The sequence below is a fragment of the Megascapheus bottae genome, chromosome 3 (genome assembly GCF_031878675.1).
Source record: "Megascapheus bottae isolate mThoBot1 chromosome 3, mThoBot2.hap1, whole genome shotgun sequence".
Lineage (NCBI taxonomy): Eukaryota > Metazoa > Chordata > Mammalia > Rodentia > Geomyidae > Megascapheus > Megascapheus bottae.
The window spans coordinates 58,957,092-58,977,389 of NC_143511.1; the positions used below are offsets into that span (position 1 = coordinate 58,957,092).

General features: G+C 45.0%; 1 protein-coding gene across 3 annotated transcripts; it reads right to left on the reverse strand.

Annotated features, from left to right (window-relative positions):
- Positions 1–1,640: 1,640 nt before the first annotated feature.
- Positions 1,641–20,236, reverse strand: Spmip6 (sperm microtubule inner protein 6). Of its 3 annotated transcripts, none has more exons than XM_090330133.1 (7): positions 19,793–20,109; positions 8,834–8,978; positions 4,781–4,896; positions 3,555–3,630; positions 3,167–3,389; positions 2,167–2,253; positions 1,641–1,784 (listed from the first exon to the last, which is right to left on the reverse strand). In XM_090330133.1, the coding sequence occupies exons 1-7, from the start codon at positions 19,925–19,927 to the stop codon at positions 1,679–1,681; spliced, it is 888 nt and encodes a 295-aa protein (XP_090186259.1). In that variant the 5' UTR covers positions 19,928–20,109; the 3' UTR covers positions 1,641–1,678. The 3 variants fall into 3 exon arrangements, with proteins under 3 accessions (XP_090186259.1, XP_090186260.1, XP_090186261.1); XM_090330134.1 differs by lacking the exon at positions 19,793–20,109 and adding an exon at positions 9,923–9,965; XM_090330135.1 differs by lacking the exon at positions 1,641–1,784 and having other exon boundaries at positions 3,172–3,389; positions 19,793–20,236.
- Positions 20,237–20,298: the final 62 nt, after the last annotated feature.

Genomic DNA, 20,298 nt, shown 5'->3' on the forward strand with positions numbered 1-20,298 from the left:
AACTAGGCACGCTCTTGGCCCCCACAATTTGAATTTATTGATCATGAAACTTTCCAAAATTATGTTCTGGACCCTTAAGAATTGGGTGTTGAGCTGGGTATGGTGGCTCACGCCTGTAATCCTAGCTACTCAGGAGGCTGAGCTCTGAGGATTGCGGTTCAAAGCCAGTCCAGGCACTAAAAAGTCAGTGAGACCCTTATCTCCAATTAATCACCAGAAAACCAGAAGTGGTGCTGTGGCTCAAGGGGTAGGGTGGTAGCCTTAAGCCGAAGAGCTCAGGGACAATGTCCAGGCCCAGAGTTCAAACCCCACGACTGACCCCCCCAAAAAGAAAACAAACCAGAAAGAAATGGGTGTTGGGGGGGCAGCAAAGGAAATTTGAACAGAGAGAAACTTTGAGAGGCTGTAGAGAGGGTGTGGAAACATTCTGTAGGTATTGAGGTTTGGGGTCATATTGGGTGAAGTATCAGCTGGAAGGTCTTCTTAGGATGGGATGTAGATAGATCCATCCACCTCCTAATGGGCAGGCAGACCTACTGGTTTAGGCTCTAGAGTAGAAAGATATAGAATCACTGAGAGCAGAAAAAGAGCCTGTTAAGCAGTCATAGAAAAACCCACTCCCCTCCCATAGAGGTTCTGTGTCCCTCACTTGTATGTAAGGCCACTAGACACCATATCACCATGGCCTTGAGTTGTTGGCACATGCAGGCACCTGGGTATCACATCATGAGCCATTGTCCCTGGAAGACTCATACATGAACAATGGACCTACAGTTGTGTGCTGGAATGGGCATCTCGTTACAAGAAGTTTGGCCTAGTGGTAGAGTGCTTGCCTAGCATGCATGAAGCCCTGAGTTTGATTCTTGGTACCACATACATAGAAAAAGCCAGAAGTGGTACAGTGGCTCAAGTGGCAGAGTGCTAGCCTTGAGCAAAATAAAGTCCAAGGACAGTGATTAGGCACTGAGTTCAAGCCCCAGGGCTGGCAAAACAAAACAAAAAACAAAACAAACAAAAAACACATTAAGAGCACAGCAGGTGTGTGGACCCTCTGATTTGTTCTAGGGACCGACAGCCCACAGGTTGTCCAGTGATTTTGAGAGTCAGGTAGCCCTCTCCTAGAGCCACCTTATTAACCCTTGCACAGTGTGCCTGAGTCAGTGTCCTCCCTTCTAGTTTAACTGGAGCTCCGCTAATCTTTACAATAAATCATTGTCATTTTTGTATCTCCCTTGGGTCCATGGACTCATTCTTGAGATTGTAGAGCTAAAGGACTTGATCCAAGTGTTGCAGTCTTTTTGTATCATTACTGTTGTGCATCAAAAGGGCCTAATTATGGCTGGGAGTTTGGCTTAGTGCTAGAGTGCTTGCCTAGCATGCACAAAGACCGAGCTTCAATTCATACATAGAAAAAAGCCAAAAGTGGTGCTAAGGCTGAAGTGGTAGAGCGCTAGCCTTGAGAAAGTCCAAGGACAGTGCTCAGGCCCTGAGCTCAAGCCCAGGACTGGCAAAAACAAAACAAAACAAAACAAAGCAAAACATAATTACTCAAATTACTGAGATGATGGGAGTGAGAGCGTAAATCAGAAACAGGTCCCTCATTTCTAGATCTTACTGGGTAAGGACATAGGGAGGCAAACTTTAGAGTGAATAATTTATTGCCTGAACAGCCCAGGCTTTACCAATAATAGTAGTGAGGACAGTTCTCGGACACAAACTCGGGGTGAACAACAAAGTTGTTTCTCTGGGGCCCACCAGTCTTCTTGAAGTGACTTGTGTCCCATCTGCAAGGGAGAGACAGTCAACCATTCTAGACATTCATATGTTAAAATGAACATCTGACTCCAATTCTCAATACTAACCTTATCCCAACATATTGACACTGATGTCCTAACCTCATTGCTGGATATTTCTGATGCTCAGTACATATCCTCTACCTTTTTATACCAAACCCTCAAGTCCAGCATACTTTACTAAGTTCCCTATCAAGTCTAACCCCTTCCTTCCACCCAGAAGTTATTTTCCCATAGCCCTAGCTCCCCCTGGTGGCTTCTTCCTGTTGGTGCATCTCAGTGGACTCATCCCCTCTCCAGACCCCTTCCCCACCCCCATGGTCCAAAAGGAACAGTGTGTATTTGCAAGTGCAAGTGTGTGTATCAGACTTACCTAAGGTTTGGAAATGGGTAATATGATGGCAGAGGAGTTGTAAGAATACATTGCATTCCGGGTCGGTGCCCACAGGGCGATACACTCCTGGGGATGAAAGTGACGGGTAGCTAGGGGTCAGGCCTATTGATCCCCTCCCATCCCTCCCCTCCTGAGGAGTGGCCATGTTTCAGGCACAAGTCCTACTGCTCCAAGAACCTTAAGAATTCAAGACCCTATTTCAGCACTGTCTCAGGGTAGATCCCTCCTCACAAGGCTGGAGTTTGCTGCCCAGGGCAGGGGGTTGGAACTTACTGGATTCTGGGCCTGGGGGGGGGGGGGGGCGGGGATTGGCCTCCCTTCTGGGGAGAATTGAGGACCCAGGAGTACTTCAGATCTTTGCAAAGGAACAGCAATTTCTCCAGCATGCAGAAGGGAGCCTTCAAGAGACTCAGGCCCATTCTTACACCCCCCCCCCCCCCACACACACACCATTTCGAGGGATGGGATTAGGGATAAGGATCAGGACCTGCTCTGTACAGCATTCAGAACTGCCTCACACTGGTATTCCCTGGCTGCTCAAGGCTGCCACCATCAGAGAAGGCCAAGGCCACCATGACAAACTGCTCACGATTTCCTGGTCCCCTGATGACACTATTTCACACACGATGACCGCAGTCGAGGACTAGAGGACTTATTATTTTTTTTTTTTCTGGAGATACATGGCATGACAGCCTCGTACCAGTTTCCAGAGCTAGAAGAACGGATGTGCGTATGGGAGCTCAACTCAAGCCCTCTGGCAGAGCCTCCAGAGTACAAACCGCCTTCGAGTGGCCTTTGAGCTCAGTCTGCAAAGGACGAAGGGGAAGACTTGGAGAACCCTTGTTACCTTGGCCCTGGGGCAAAAGGAGAGCGTGGGCCCAGCTGGGCCAGGCGGCCCAGCCGGGCCCTGCGGCCTGGGCCTGCTCGGGGAAGGAGCCTGACCCAGGCGGCCGGGCCCTGCGAGCCGGGCCCTGCGAACCTGACAGTGGGCTCCTCCATGCACATAGGACTCAAGCGGCGTTCCGGGGCGCAGTATGTGTCCAGCCCGCGCAGGCAGTAGTGGCGGCCAGTACAAGGACTGTCGAATCCTTGGAAGGGCAGGCGGCTGGACAGCGGGTCCCCGCACCCACAGCGAGGCGCGATCTGGGGTAGCGGCTGGGTCCGGGACAGCGAGTTCAACATGTTCATCACCACCTCGCGCTCTGTGCCCGCGAGGGAAACCCGAGACACCCCCCAGACAAGAGTCACGATGAGAGGCAGGGACGGCGACACCTTCTCCAGGACTTGGCACCCCCCCCCCCGCCCGGCGACCTCGCCCCCCTCCCCCTCCCCCTCCCTCCGCCCTCACAGCCCCCCCCAGGCTTTACCGTAGGCATTGAGGCGCTCTGGCTTGGGCGGGTACTCCAAGGGCATGCCTCGAGCGACTGGGTTCATCCTAGAGTCCTGCAAGGACCACAGACGCCAGCCTCAAGCTCCCACCCGGAGCAGTGTTTGCTCCGTTTCGGGGGGGGGGGGGGCGGTCCCTTCGGAACACCCTGTTCTCGCCTCTCAACAGCTCCCCAGCTCTACCCAGATGAGTGTGTGTGGGGTTGTCGTCCCCAGGGCAACGTGCTTACTGCGCCTGCCGGAGGAGGCTGGGCTGGGGAAGGGTTTGTAGGTCCAGGCGGCTGGCCTGGGCCTGGGCCGGCTGTGTCCTGGCATTTGCCTGGGTTAGACAGAGTGTTTAAGCGGGAGTTTACCATCGCACCTGCTCATCAGGATCACCTGTAGGAACTTGTGACAAATTCTAATTCTTTGGGGGTTGGGGAGGAGGCAGGAGGGGTCCTGGGGCAGGACTCCAGGCCAGGCGCACCGTTCCTGAGCTAACGCTGGGCTACTGGACTCACCAGCCTCACTGCTGACTTTTTTTTTGGTAAAGTTCCTGAGATAAGAATCTCAGGAACTTCCTTGCAGGGCCACCCCCCCCCCCTTCCACTGCTGGTTTAGAACCAGGATCCTCATATCTCAGTCTCCTGAACAGCTAGGATGACAAGGGTAAGCCACCAGTGCCCAGCACAATTCTTGAGGAAGTCCTGGTTCACAAAGCCTACTGCCAGGTACTCCTGCACCTCACTCTCTCACCTTCCCTGCAACAGGCCCAGGACTTCTTTCTCTCCCCCAGGAATAGTCTCCTCTTCTATTTCTATTCTACTGCTACTAAGTAGCCTGGTGCTCCTGTTGTTTTCTCTGTTCACATCACAAAGGAAGAGAAGGCGGGCAGATAGAGTCAGCTAATCATTGTCTCTGTGACAGCCCCAAATGTCACAGTGGTCAGATCAGAGGAGGAGGGGGTCACTCAGCAGACTTCAAGAAGGTACAAGTATACCAGAAGTGCACATTACTCACCCACAGAGCCAGGGCCAGAGATTAGGACTCAGGGATTTATCATAGCCCCACTCCTGGGCAACCTTTTCAGCTAACAAGCGTTTACCAATCCTGTTTCCCAGATGGGGAAGGATCCTGGAGCGCTTGTTAGCAGGAAAGGAATGTGGGCTGAATGGTTACATAACTGCCACTGTGCAGTTATGGTCATCATGGTGGGCATGGTAGCTACCTTAGAGAGTCGAGGAAGGTAAGAAGAATACTTGTTCCAGCAGGGGCTGTCGTAAGGTCCAATCTTCCATGAGTTGTACCGGTCACCACCCAGGTACCTTGGGCAGTATTTGTCCTCTGCATTGTAGGAGTGGACATGTCAGAGTTATTTCTTATTTCACCCAGGAACTAGGACCCCTTAAATGTTTCCTGATCCCCAGCACAAAGCCAGTTAGTCTTCAGGCCAGTTAGTCCCCAAGTCTACCAGCCTTCCCTCTTTCTCTCTTTCTTTCCTCCTTTCTTTCTTCTTTCTTTCTTTCTTTCTTTCTTTCTTTCTTTCTTTCTTTCTTTCTTTCTCTTTCCCTTTCACCCCCCTCTCTCCAGTCCTGATAAACTCAGGGCCTGGATGCTGTCCCTGAGCTGCTTTTCTCTCAAGGCTAGCTCTCTACCACTTGAGTCACAGCACCACTTTTGGCATTTTCTGTTTATGTAGTACTGAGAAATCAAACCTAGGGATTCATGCATTCTAGGCAAGCACTCTACCACTAAGCCACATTCCTTCCTAGTGCTCTTTCTTTCTTTCTTTCTTTCTTTCTTTCTTTCTTTCTTTCTTTCTTTCTTTGTCTTTCTCTCTTTCTCTCCATTCCTTTATCTCCTTCCCTCCCTCCCTCCCTCCCTCCCTTCCTTCCTTCCCTCCTTCCTTCCTTCCTTAAGATGGATCTTGATGTGAAGCTCAAGTTAGACTTGAACTTTCTGTTCTGCCACATCCTCTTTGGTGCCAGGATTGTAGCCCACCATACTTGGTTTCTAACAGTTGTAGTCCAGATCCCATCTTCACTGAGGTAATCAATTTTTTTTTTTTTTGCCAGTCCTGGGCTTGAGCTCAGGGCCTGAGCACTGTCCTTGGACTTTCTCAAGGTTAGAGCTCTACCACTTGAGCGTTAGCACCACTTCCAGCTTTTTTCTATGTATGTGATACCGAGGAATTGAACCTGGGTCTTCGTGCATGCCAGGCAAACACTCTACCACTAGGCCAAACTCCCAGCCCCAGGTAATCAATTTTTATCCTCAATCTATACTCTGAATCAATCAACTTGAAAATGGGGTCTCCTGTGGGTTTTTCTGTCTCCATCTTCTACATTCAGGCTCCAAGGTTTGCCTATTCTGCCTTCTTAAAACTGTTTCAATCCATTCCTTCTCCCAGCCCTCCATGATCTGCCTAATCTTTGCAGTATCTTAACCAGGAGACACTATAATGTTATGGTTAACAGCACAAACTCTGCAGATAGATTGCCTGGTTTCAAATTTCAGTTCTACCAACTATTAGCTGGCTGTGACTGACCTTGACTGAGTTGTCTCAGTTTACCCAACTGTAAAATTAGAGTGATAACTCTCCAGTTTGTTGTGGAGCAGGTAGCACTCATCCATTATAGGTTTGTTGTGAGGCTTAAATAATCTATTGTTTTAAAAAATTAGAATACTTTTCACAAGTAAAAAAGGTCATCTTGCCTTTGAAATTCTACAATCCACTGCACAATGGAAACTGGTGCTTTTTCACAAATGTAAAGCTGATTAGAACATTATGCTAGGCCAGGTGCAGTGGCTCATGCCTGTAATCCTAGCTACTCAGGAGGCTGAGATCTGGGGATCACGGTTCAAAGCCAGCCTGGGCACTAAAGACCATGTAACTCTTATCTCCAATTAATCACTAGAAAAAAAATGGGAAGTGCGACTATGGCTCAGTGGTAGGGTGGTAGCCTTGGGCTGAAGAGCTCAGGAATAGCACCCAGACCCAGAGTTCAAGCCCTGTGACACCCCACCCCCCAAACACAAAAGAATATGCTAGTTAACATTCTTTAACACCATCCTTGCCACAGACTCTGCTATGAGGGGATCTGTAATAGGAGAAACAGGGCAAAAAAAGCCCAGGAAGACAAATGGGTTTGGGGAGGTGGCAGAACGTTGGGGTTTACGATTCTGAGTTGGGTTGATTTGGTATATTGTGTTTGAGAGTTTTGTCACATCTAGGTAAAGATGACCTAATCAGATGGATAGAGGATTCAGGCAAAACATAAAGATAATGGGAATTAAAGCCATGGATGGGTTAGGTAAAATAGACCTGGGGACAGAGCAAGGAGGAAAGAGGGCTCTGAATGGTATTCCGATAAACTTTATGTGTCTATATAGTGAACATATAAGAGTCTTAGAAAGAGTGAGGCCTCAGAGAAGCTGAGGAAGGAAGTAGTTTTTAGTGGTACAGAGTAGTCTGAGGAGTGAAATGCATAAAGTTTCAGATGGCAAAGACTAAAAGGTCTCATGGATATGGTAATCAGAACCACACAGATGTAATTCAGTATTCCATGTAGGAGGTACAGACTCCCAGCTTATGTTGGGAATTATCACTTCATTCAACAAAGACTTCAGAAGTCCCTTGATGGAGGGGCCCAGTTGTAAATAAGAGAAGAGTGTGGTTTTGTTTTTGCTTTTTTTTTGGGGGGGGGCACCTGATTGAGGGCCTTGCGACTTGCTAGGCAAGTGCTCTTCCACTGAGCTAAAGTCCCAACAACTATTTTTTTTTGGGGGGGTGGTGGTAGTTGGTTTGAATTTAGGACCTAGAGCTAGCTGGTTAGGTAAGCTAGGGAAGTACTCTACCACTAACCATACCCAAGACTGTTCTTTTTTTTTCTTTCTTTCTTTTTTTGCCAGTCCTGGGGCTTGAACTCAGGGCCTAAGCACTGTCCTTGGACACTTTTTGCTCAAGGCTAGAGCTCTGCCACTTGAACTACAGCATCACTTCCGGCTTTTTCTATTGAACCTAGGCCTTCGTGCATGCTAGGCAAGCACTCTTACCACTAGGCCAAACTTCCAGCCCCCAAGACTGCTTTTCTGTTTTTGTTTTGTTTTGCCCACGTGCACACACTCGTGTGTGTATGTGTGTGTGTGTCTGTCTTGTGTGTGTTGTGAAGCTTGAACTAAGGACCTGGGCACTGCCCCTGACCTTTTGTGCTCAAGGCTTGCACTCTACCACTGGAGCCACAACTCTACTTCCAGCTTTTTGGGGTAGTTAATTGGACATAAGTGTGTGGGGCTTTCCTGCCCTGGTGAGCAATGAACATTGATTATCAGATTCCAGCTTCCTGGGTAGCTAGGATGGCCTGGCAAGACTGTTGTTTTAAAATGGACAGGAAGACAGATTGTAAACATTTTTTTTTGCCAGTCCTGGGACTTGAACTCAGGGCCTGAGTACTGTCCTTGGGCTTTCTAAAGGCTATCACTCTGCCTTAGAGCCACAGCACCACCTCCAGCTTTTTCTGTGTATGTGGTACTGAGGAATTGAACTCAGGGCTTCATGCATGCTAGGCAAGCACTCTACCACTAGGCCACGCTCCCAGCCCAGGTTGTGAACATTTTACCAAAGGAGAAAGATAACTTTTCGTAAGGTGTATGAAGGGATGAGGAAGTCAAGATGAATATAGACAACATTTCTGGGAATCTTGGCTATGAAGGAGATGAGAGGTTGTAGGCAGGAAAAAGTTAGAAAATGTTTCGGAATAAGGGAAGGAAATATTCTGTAGCAGAAAAATGGAGACTGCTAACTGAACATGGCTGCCAAGAAGTGGTAGGAGGTGGTACGTGGAACAAAGCTGGAGGATTAGGGGAGGTTAATTCTCTCCGTCTTTAACAGGGATGAAATCCAGGGTATTTCCAGGGTTGGGCTATTGTTTTGAGACAGAATCTGGCTATGTTGCCAAGCCGATCGGTACTCCTAGGCTCAAGTGATCCTCCTACCCCAACCTCCCAAGTAGCTGGGACCAAAGGTTCATGCTATGTCTGGCTATTTTCCTAATTCTATCTTCAGACTGGGAGATCACAAAAGTCTGAGCCTAGGTTGTGTGCTGGAGGGTAAAGGTCAAGACAGATTGAAGTAGAGATGGATTAGGAAACAGGCCCATTTTATCACATGGATAGAGGTAAGGTTGACTGAGATCAAGATGGTTGTCAGGATCCAAGTGGGTTCAAGTTAGATGTCATTGTTGGGGTCACTGCTGGAGTCAGAAGGTAACGGAGGCCCTACCTTCATCTTGAGAGAACCAGTACCTCTCAGGCAAGTATGGATGACTTGGTATAGAATTCTTATAGGTATAGTCTTGTGTAGCACTTCTGTCCACCTTCTGCAAAGCATCAGGATCCATATGGCGCTGCATGGCATGAGTTAGACCCTGTGCAAGAGAAGAGAGAATTGGCTAGCTATGTAGAGACCCCAGCTTTGGGGCCTTGCTTAACCTAGATCCAGTCCTGCTCAACATCAGCCTGGGTGGATTTTTGATCTCTCTCTCAGTGGTAGAGGGTGGATTTTCATGTCAGTCGTTGCTCTTCTGCGTGGTCCTCTTGCTTGGATCACACTCTGCCCCCCTAATCCCCATTTTCATTTTCAAGCCAGGATTTGGAGTCAAGCTCTTGTTCTAATCATAGTGTTTTATGATACCCTCATTTTCGACATTTCCTGACTGGGATAGAGCTCTTAAAGGTCAAGTTGAGTGTTTCTCTTTTCTCCTTCCCCCTTTCCTCCCTCCCTCCCCCTCCCTCGCTCCTTCCTTCCCTTCCTCCTTCCTTCCTTCCTTCCTTCCTTCCTTCCTTCCTTCCTTCCTTCCTTCCTTCCTGTTTTTGTTGTTATTATAAGGGTGATGTACAGAGTGGTTACAGTTACATAAGTCAGGTAGAGTACATTTCTTTTGGACAATGTCATCCCTTCCCTTGCTTTCTTCTAGTTTTCCCCTCTCATCCCCACTTATAAGTTGTATAGTTCATTTTCAACATAGTGTCTAGTGAGCGCCACTGTTGTACTTGTTTACCATTTCCCCTCTATTTCTGTGCCTGCCTTATCCTTCCAAAGACAGATAAAAGAACAAATAAGATAAAAAAGAAAACAAAAACAACAAAAACACTTCATTTCCATTTCCTGGAGTTTATTTCAACAAATATTTTATATGATCAGAGGCACATTGACATTGTGCCTGTGTGTTTCTCCCTTAAGTGTATCTTCTTTGCTCCCACTGTGCATGGATGCCTACAGTTCTGTATAACTGATCACATCCCATTTTTAGATCTAGCTTTGGCATATGAGAGAAAGCATGCACTGTTTGTCTCTCTGAGCTTGGCTTACCTCACTTGACATGATTTGTTCTACGTCCATCCGGTTCCTTGCAAATGACATAATATTATTCTTTCTAATTCTCTTCTTTTCTCTTGTAGACTATATTCGGTGCCTTCTGCAAGACCCGGTTTCCTCCAACAGGGCCAGTGGGTCCTTGGCACAACTGGAGCCTCAGGGAAGGCTGGATATCCTGGCTGCTAGCTGACTTCTGCAAGCTTTTTAGGGAGGATAGACTCTGGAGCTGAAAGATGGAGCTGATGGGGACCTACTTTAAGGTTCCATTCTCTGTCTTGAACTTGACCCTGATTCTGCTATGGCTCTGATCATGCAACAATATTACTTTTGACCCTGACCTTCACTTTGCTCTGGTCCTCCTCTAATCTTGACCTTTCCCCCACCCCCATCCCCGTTCCTGATTCAGATCCTGGGTCCTTTTGAAGTTCACCTTATCTCATCACTGTTTGTTCAGTTAGATATGTGGAATCCCAGATCAGATGAGGGCAGAATGCCATGCAAGATATATGTTCACAGGTCTTTACAGGCAGTGGGTTTGAAAAGGCTGCTAGATCACTACCACTGCTCTTTTATGATCTTAAGAACAGAGGCTTCTTGTAACCAGAGCTAAGATCAGACCTGGCCCTTAGGGGTACAAATACCCTGAAACTCCCTCATCTCAAAGGCTTCTGGGCTAAATTGATGCTCTGTGGACAAATATGGCACAATTACACTCCAACATAGGTGGGGAACAGAGAATGGGCAATGAGGAGCCAAGGGTCCCATGACTTAGTGGCTCTTGGAGCTACACACACACACATACACACACACACACACACACACACGTACCCTCTTATGTACATGCACATCTGTATCCATATATACACACTAAAATATACCACCCACACACTAAATAAATACAGAACAGTCACGTAGAATTCATAGACTATTCATTTTTTTGTTGTTGGAGCCTTTCCTCAGATGTCTGCAATCCTTCTTCTGTTCATGAGTAGACTAGCTTAACTAAGGCTTTCAACTGTGAGTGGGTTGTGTTAGCTGTGGAATGATCTGGTTGGATGATGATGATGATGATGATGATGATGATGAAAAATACTAATGTAGATATCTGTGTTTCATTTCTCTTGGTGTGATCAAATTCTTCAGAAAAGACTCCTTTATTCTTTGGTCTGAGGGTGGTAACCTAGCGGCCCCTGTTCTAGGAACCTGTTTGGAACAGGAATGTTGGGGGAGGGAGCATGTTATAATTTAGCATATGGAGGTTCACTGGTTTTGGGATCTTGAACTCAGAGCCTAAGCTCTACCCTTGAGCTCTTTTGCTCAAGGCTAGCACTCTATCACTTTGAACCATAGCTCTACTTCTGATTTTGAGTTGTTAATTGGAGATAAGAATGTCATGGGGATTTTCTACCCAGGCTGCCTTTGAACTGTGATCCTCAGATCTGAGCTTTTTGAGTAGCCAGGATAACAGGCCCAGTTTACAGGATAACAGCGGCTAGTTTACCTGTCCTTATTGTGGTGCTTTACCCTCAGCTCTTTTTTTTTTTTTTTTTGCCAGTTTTGGCGCTAGAACTCAGGTTCTGGGCACTGTCCTTGGACACTTTTTGCTCAAGGCTAGCACTCTGCCACTTGAGCCTCAGCATCACTCCTGGCATTTCCTGTGTATATGGTATGGAGGAGTTGAACCCAGGGCTTTATGCAATCTAGGCAAGCACTCTACCACTAGGCCACACTCCCTGCCCTTACTCTCAATTTTTATCCCCAGTTCTGAGATCTTTGCCAACAAATAAGCCTGCGACTTTAGCAGGAACAGAGGCAGGCAGTTAACCTCTGGCAAAGACTAGAAGACGGGATTCATAGGTTTAACTGCTTCTTAAATGGCTTTTAAATAATCCTTACTTTAACCTTAGTTCTGACCCATCTTCAGATTCAGAGAAACCTATGCTTATTCATTCCTGAGCTTTTTGGAAATTCTGCAGTTTTGAGTTGAATTATGTCTCCAGGCTCCTATTGCTGGCTCAAGATTCAGCTTTCTCAGATCTGGTAAATCTGTACTACTTAGCATACTTTCCAGCTTCCAAAGCTTCCTTGCCATCATCCTTTCTTTTTCAACATCCTTGTGGTTTATTACTTAAATATCTATTACTCTTGTTTTAGAGAGGTTTCAGGAGAGTCAAATGCATATGTGTTCGATTAGAATTAGAGTTCTTGATGTATTCTACATACGAATAAGTTACATGTTGCAAATATCTGTTTGTATCTTCTTTCTTTAATTTTCTTAATGGTGTCTTTGATGAACAGAGATTCTTATTTTATTTTTTGTTGGTCATGCAGCTTGAAATCTGGGCCTGGGCTTTGTCCCTGAGCTCTTCAGCTTTAGGCTACCATCCTATCCTTTGAGCCACAGTGTAACTGCTGGTTTTCTAATGGAGATGAATCTTTCATTCTTTAGTGTCCAGACTGGCTTTGAACGGAGATTCTCAGATCTCAGCTAGGATTACCGGTGTGAGCCACCAGCACCCAGCTTTCTTTTCTTTTTTTTTTGCTAGTCTTGGGCCTTGAACTCAGAGCCTGTGTACCGTCCTTGAGCTTTCTCAAGGCTAGAGCTCTAAACTTGAGTCATAGTACCATTTCTGGCTTTTTTCTATGTATGTGGTACTGAGGAATCGAACCCAGGTCTTTGTGAATGCTAGGCAAGCATTCTACCACTAGGCCAAACTCCCAGCCAGCTTTATTTTCTTTTAATTAATTTTTGTCGGTTGTGGAGTTTTCACTCAGAACCTAGGCCTTAAGGATATTATTATTTTTTTCTCATGGCTTCCACTCTGCCACTTCAAGCCACAGTACCACTTCTGGTTTTCCGGTGGTTAATTGGAGAATCTTACAGATTTTCCTGCCTACACTAGCTTCCAACCACTATCCTCGGATCTCAGCCTCCTCAGTAGCTATTATTACAGGCATGAGCCTGCAAATATATATAAATATATATGTATATATATATTTGCTGCTGGAATAAATGTGTTGGGGCTGGGAGTGTAGCCTAGTGGTAGAGTGCTTTCCTAGCATGCATGATGACCTGGGTTTGATTCCTTGGTATCACATACACAGAAAAAGCCAAAGAGGTGCCATGGCTCAGGTGATAGAGCTCTAGCCTTGAGAAAGCTCAAGGACAGTGCCCAGGACTTGAGTTCAAGTCCCAGGACTGACAAAAGAAATAATAAACAAACAAATAAATGTATTGTGATCTGTTTCTGAGACAGAGCCTCACTATCTCAAGCTGGCTTCAAATTCGGATCCACCTATGTCAGCCTCCCAAGTGCTGGGATTTTTGCATGGTTGAAATTTTTTTATTCTAATAATTTATACTCTCTATATACACAGTTATGTCATCTATAAACAATTATATGTACTTTTACATTTTCTTTGTGTTTTTTTATTTTTTATTTTCTTCATGTTCTGGCTAAGACTTTCAGTATAATGCTGAATAGAGGTATCATGGGTGAATAGTCTTGCTTTGATCCCAATTTTATGAGAGAATTCTATTTTATATAATAAAAGTGATGCTGTTTTATGTACATTGGACATATATTGGGAGATATAATCTCAGGACTTTATGCTTTCACTCTAACACTTGGGCCAGCCCCACAGCCTTTGGGGCTCTATATATTCTCTCTCTCACTTTTTTTTTTTTTTTTGCCAGTCCTGGGGCTTGAACTCAGGGCCTGGGCTCTGTCCTTGGACACCTTTTTTGCTGAAGGCTAGCACTGTACTATTTGAGCCACAGCACCACTTCTGGCTTTTTTCTGTGTGTGTGGTACTGAGGAATTGAATCCAGGGCTTCATGCATGCTAGGCAAACACTCTGTGTGTATCTGTTAAGCACAGCTAGGCTATGGTGTCATTTAAATCGATGGTGTCTTTGCTTAACTTTTGTTGAGTTGACCTGTCATTTGGTGAGAGTGGCATATTGAAGTCTTCCACTATGATTGTGTTTGAATCTATTTTGTTCTGTAATTCTAAGAGAGTTTGCTTGACGAATTTGGGTGCTCCCGTGTTGAGGGAGTAAATGTTTATATCTGTAATATTGTGGGTATGGATTGTACCCTTTACTAATATGTAGTCTATCTTTATGTACTGATTTTACTGAGAAGTTAATTTTGTCAGAGATTAAGATTGCAACTCCTGGGGCTGGGAGTTTGGCCTAGTGGTTAAAGTGCTTGCCTAGCATGCATGAAGACCCGGGTTCGATTCCTCGGTACCACATACATAGAAAAAAGCCGGAAGTGGTGCTGAGGCTCAAGTGGTAGAGCTCTAGCCTTGAGAAAGTCCAAGGACAGTGCTCAGGCCCTGAGCTCAAGCCCAGGACTGGCAAAAAAAAAAAAAAAAAAAAAAAAAAGATTGCAACTCCTACTTTTTTTGCCCAGTGTGTTGGAATGGAAAATTCTTTTCCATCCTTTCACTTGGAGTTTGTTTCTGTCTTTGGCAGTGAGGTGGGTCTCTTGGAGGCAACATATGGATGGGTGGTGTTTCTTAATCCAGTCTGCTGCTCTATGTCTTTTGATTGGATTGTTCAGCCCGTTCACATTTAGGGAAATTATGGAAAGGTGGTCAGTGTCCTTTGTCATTATTTTATTTTAATTCCGAGTTTCTTTCTCTCTCTCTTTTCCCCTTTTGTGCTTAGTGATTTATAGGTAATTGCTTCTTGATGGGGGTTCTTGCTGTTCTGCAATTTGTTCTTGATTATTTAATATTTTTTGTAACGCTGGTTTAGTGTGTACATATTCATATAGCTTCTCTTTGGAATGAAATATTCTTGTTTCACCCTGAAATGTAAATGCTAGTTTTGCTGGATAAATCAGTTTGGGTTGGCAGTTGTTGGTCCTCAGGGTATGAATGCTGTTTTTCCAAGCTTTCCTTGCATTTAGGGTTTGCGTGGAGAGGTCTGCAGTTATTCTAATTTTTCCCTATTGTAGTATAGCTCTTTCTTTGTTTTTGCAGCATTTAAGATCAGCTTCTTGGTATTTGGATCTAGTGTTTTTACTATGATGTGTCTAGACAAGTTCCTTCTAGGATCTTGCCTGTTTGGAATTCTGAAATCTTCAATAATGTGAGTATTTTCCTTTTTAAGGTTGGGGAAGTTCTCTGCTATGATTTTGGTGAATAAGGGTTGCATTCCTTTACCAACGTACTCTGTCCCTTCATCGATCCCTATTATACGAAGATTAGATTTCTTGGCTGCATCTGTCAGGTCCTGGAGTTCTCTTTGGTGAATTCTGACGGATTTCTCCAGGCTGATGATTCTCTGTTCCAGCTCTTGTGTTTTGTCTTCTGTTCCTGATGTTCTACTCTCCATCTCTGTCAATCTGTTGCTTAATGCATCCATTTTTGCTTGAATTGTGGACACTGAGCTGATCATGTCTGCTGAGAGGGTATTAATCTTTTCTTCCACTTCTCTTTTGAATTCGAGGAGCTCCTTGGCAATTTCCTGCTTTTGTTTTTGGATTTCTGCTTTAATCTCTTTAGTCATGTCCACAATCATCTCCTTGAATGGAGTCATGTTTCGTGTCTCTTCAGGTGTTATTTCTTGGGATGCTGACATCTCTCTCATCCCTTCACTCTTGTTTCCTTTTGGGCTTTGTGTGGGACTTTGATTATTTATATATGTCATAATTCGTCGTCGTGCTTTCTGAGGCATGGAGGACTGTTGTAGGTTCGCTCTGTGGTGGATAGGTGGCGGTCTTCACTTGGTTTGGGACTGGTGGTTCTGGGAATTCTGTGTATACATGTGGTTCTCAGCCAAATTAGTTCCGCCACTGACTAGGTCAGAGTTTGCAGCTTTTACAGGTGTTCAGCTTGTTCCCAGCGGCTGTATGCTGCTGCACAGCTAGCTCTCAGCCCAACCAGTGGCCCCACAGTGGGCCGTAGGATGGAGTTGCGCACTTTGGTCTTAGTTAGCCTGGTGGATGGCTATTTTGCCTGCCCTGTTCCCAGGGGCGGGGCCTAGCGAGAGGCCTGGGGTTTGGGAGTTTCTGGGAGCTCTCAGCTAAATCAGCCCGACAACATTCACCCTATGTCTGCATACTTTAAAGAATAATTATGTAGGTATAATTTACATAGCACAAAATTCACAGTTTACATATACAACTCAAAAATTCTTAGTAAATTTATTGAGTTGTTCAACTGTAACCACAATCCAATTTGGAATATTTCTCTCACCCAACCAGAAGATCTGTTTTGCACACTTTGAAATGATTTTTCTCTTGAAGCGGGTTAAGGTGATGACATTTTTTTCTTCCTTTCTCCCCTCCTCCCTTCATGTCTCCCACCCTTTCACTCTTTTGTACCAGTACTAGGGCTTGAAATCTGCTTGGCTGTTGTCCCTTGGCCTTTTCACTCAAGGCTGGTGATTTACTACTTGAGCCACAGCTTCACCTGTGGGCTTTTGGTGGTTAATGGGAGATAAGTACCATAGACTTTCCTGCCCAGGCTAGTTTCGAACTGTGATCCTCAGATCTCAGCCCCCTGAGTAGCTAGGATTGCAAAGGTGAGCTACAGGTAACCAGCTGATTTTTCTAGTATTAAGTCTACCTTGCATTTATGGAACAGGCACAATTTAGGCATTGTTATGTAATGCTGCATTCAGTTTGCTAATGTTTTATTTAGAATTTTGACTTTTGTGTTTATGCATAATTTTATATTCTTATACTGTCCTCAACTAGTTTTGCATCAAAGTACATATTATGTATATGTATCAATGTACCCTGTATCTCTCCATTTATTATGTTAACAAACATTTAAGGAAATGAAACCAAATGTTATGATTTTGTTAACTTGTGAAATTCTACGAGGTCAACACAAATTTACAATTGTCAATTGAAAATTGTCAACTGAATAAATGTGGACTTCATCTGAAAAAATATTTTATCTGCTAGTTAGCAACATGCTCAACTTTTTGTTACTGTTTGGATCAGAGAAGCAGAACCACTATGCATGAAATAGCATAGGGAATTATTTTAAGGATTAAACTTAACATAATTATGAGAACTGGCTAAGACCTCTAAAGGCTATTGGGTTTGCATCTGTTATTAAGACTAAATACAGTGGGGAAGTGGAATTGACCAAAAAGTCAGGGCTGAGAGCGTGGCCTAGTGGTAAATGGCTTGCTTAGTATTCAGGAAACCCTGGATTTAATTTTTCGATACCAAATACATAGAAAAAGCTGGAAGGGGTGCGGTGGCTCAGGCAGTAGAGCACTAGCCTTCAGAAAGCCCAAGGACAGTGCCCACACTCTGAGTTCAAGCCTCAGACCTGGCCAAAAAAAAAAAAGAAAAAGAAAAGAAGAAATGGGCAAGAGCAAGACCAAACTGAAGCCCACGAAGCCCAGAACCTGTTCAGTTCATTCTGGTTTCCCACCTAGATGATAGGGTTGGTGGTACCCTTTTGCCATGAAGCTGCACACACACCTGGTCCTGGACCCAAAAAAGTCAAAGGAGGAGGGTGATCCAGCAGGAGCTGAGGTTGTAGAAGATGCTGCCCTATGCTGGTAAGGTGAACTACTACACCAGTGCCATTGTGCACAAGCCAACCACAGTGACCACTGCCACACATCAACTTTCCTCTTCTCCCTTTCTTCCTCCTTCCCTCCCAGTGTCCTCCCTTCTTTTCTTCCTTTTTTTCTCTTTCTTTTTTCCCTTTGATGTAATCCAAATTGGCTTAAACCCAGGAAATTCTTCCTTTTGTGTTGTTGTTGTTGGTTGAGGGGCTTGAACTCTGGGCCTGGGCACTGTCCCTGATCTTTTCAGTTCAAGGCTATTGGCTTACCATTTGAGTCACAGACCACTTCCAGGACCCTTCTTCCTTATCCTCGCATGTTCTGAAATTACAGGTGTGCAACACCATGCCTGCCTGGCCATATATCAGCTTTCAAAGGATAAAAATGAAAGTGGCTGCCTTATCATTTGTGTCTTTTGGAGCTCATGCAAATTTCTCTTGTAGAGCTACTTGGGGAAGCAACGTCTGGGATTTGTAGTTGCAGCTAGTTAGCAGTACGAAACTATTTTGTACCCTCTTTAGAATAATGTAAGTTTCTTGGAACACCTTAACTCAGTCCTTTTCCAACTTATATAATAATTTCGCCTAATATTTTCTTTCTTTAAATATTACAGATTAAACCCACTATTTTTTCCAAAGATGTTTGCTTAAATTTTGCTGAAATGTTTGCCTGTTATCTTTTTATTACCTCACTATTTGTTCTCACATCTTACTTTCTTTCTGTGATTATTTTCCTTCCCTCAACATTGATCTTTTAGAAGTTCTATTATTATATATTATGGACCTGATGATAGTAAACATTTTTGGTTTTATTCTGTGCTGTCAATTAAATCCAGGTCTTCATGATCACCAGGCAAGTCTGTATCAATGGGTTACACCTCCCGTCAGCTCACAGTTTTGTTTAGCTGAAAATAGCTTTACCTTTCTTTTTTGGGGGTGGTGGTGGGGGTTATATCTGAGACAGGGTCCTATTATTATTATTATTATTATTATTATTATTTTGCCAGGTCCTGGGGCTTGAACTCAGGGCTTGGGCATTGTCCCTGAGCTTCTTTTGCTCAATGTGTGGCACAAAGGAATTGAACCCAGGGTTTCCTGCATGCTAGGCAAGCAGTCTACCACTAGGCCACACTCTCAGCCCCCTTTCCTTCATTCTTATTCTCCCTGCCATCTGACTTTCACTCCTTTCCATACATTGGCCAGGTTAGCATCTGTGTGGATAGCATCAGTCAGTGACCTTTAGTTTTGTTTTCACTGGTTTGTCCTTGACTTCTCTTCTTAGCCTTCTGGTTATAATTCTGTTCCTTATATGGTTCTTTATTTAGTCTTTGAATATTGATATTCTCGAAATTTTTTTTTTTTTGCCAGTCCTGGGCTTGAGCTCAGGGCCTAAGCACTGTCCTTGGATTTTCTCAAAGCTAGAGCTCTACTGCTTGAGCCTCAGCACCATTTCTGGCTTTTTTTTTCTATGTATGTGGTACCGAGAAATCAAACCTTCGTGTATGCTAGGCAAACACTCTACCACTAGGCCAAACTTCTTCCGGCCCCAATAATCTCCAAATTTCTGTCCTTGGCTATTTTCTTACTTTTCTTTGGCAAACCCATCCATGACCCCTAAAGATTCAGCTATCACTGAATCTTTTGGGAGGTGGGTACTAGGGCTTGAACTTGGCCATGAATTCTTCAAAATTTGTGGCCTAACCCTTTTTTTTTTTTTTTTAGTGTGGGTGCCTATACATGAAGGTGCCTATTCAACAAAGTTTTGTGGGACAGTACACAAAGACAAATTCTTATAGGCAGAATCACAAGTATTCCAAGAATTCCCTACCCCTTTGGTGAAAGATGAAGACCCACTTGGAGGATTGTCTTCAAGCACAGATATACATAGGCGACTGTGATACACATGTGTAAAGTCATGCCTATAGGACATTTTCTAGCTTATTCCACTGACAGCTTCACTTTCAATTCTTTCACCCTGTACATGAAGGACTAATTCTTTCTTATCCTTCCAGTCTCAGCATGACATCATCTTGAGAGAAAGAGGGCTTTCATAATCTATGCTATCTCTCCTTTTCTAGCTCCATTGCCTTGTTGATTTCTTATTTGTTACGTCTTCTTCTACCTCCCACTGTATTGGGGTTTTAGGAGGGCAGGATCCTACATTAGTTTACATACTTTTGTAAATCCCGTGCTTAGGCACAGGAGAGGGAAACCGAGATAGACCCAGAGCTATGAATAATTACACACATTGATAACCACATCCCTTTCAGACACACAATCATACAGTCTGTCCTGCCCATCCCCACCTACCACTTACCGGAGTCACAAACTTGTTGGCCTCCCAGGCCCACAGAGGTGGGTCCTTATAGACCTCCTTGATGGAGGTCGGAGCCCTGTAAGAGTCACTGTAGGTGCTGATGGGGGTCTTGGTCTTACGAGAGAAGAGGAACATGGTGGGGTCCTGGGGATGCTGTGGTGGGCTCTACATATCAAGGGCTCCTGCTGGACATCAGTGACCACCTCTTCCCCTAGGCAGCCCACACCCACAGCCTGGAAGGTGCCCCAGTTGCTGTGACCCCCTTTGGTGGAGGACCTTTTAGCTGCCCTCCTCCACAGCTTTCTTGCTCCCACCCACTCAGCTTCCCCGCCAGAGTGAGGTTGCCCATTATGATATCACTTGGCTCAGCCTCATCCCTGTGAAGGTGAAGAGGTTTAATTCCCTGCCTCCTCCTGGCCCTTTCCTTCCTCAAGCCCATCTACGGAGCCAAGTTTCCAAGCACTCTATGGGCCTCTAATGACCTTCTCAGCCAGATTTCTCATTTC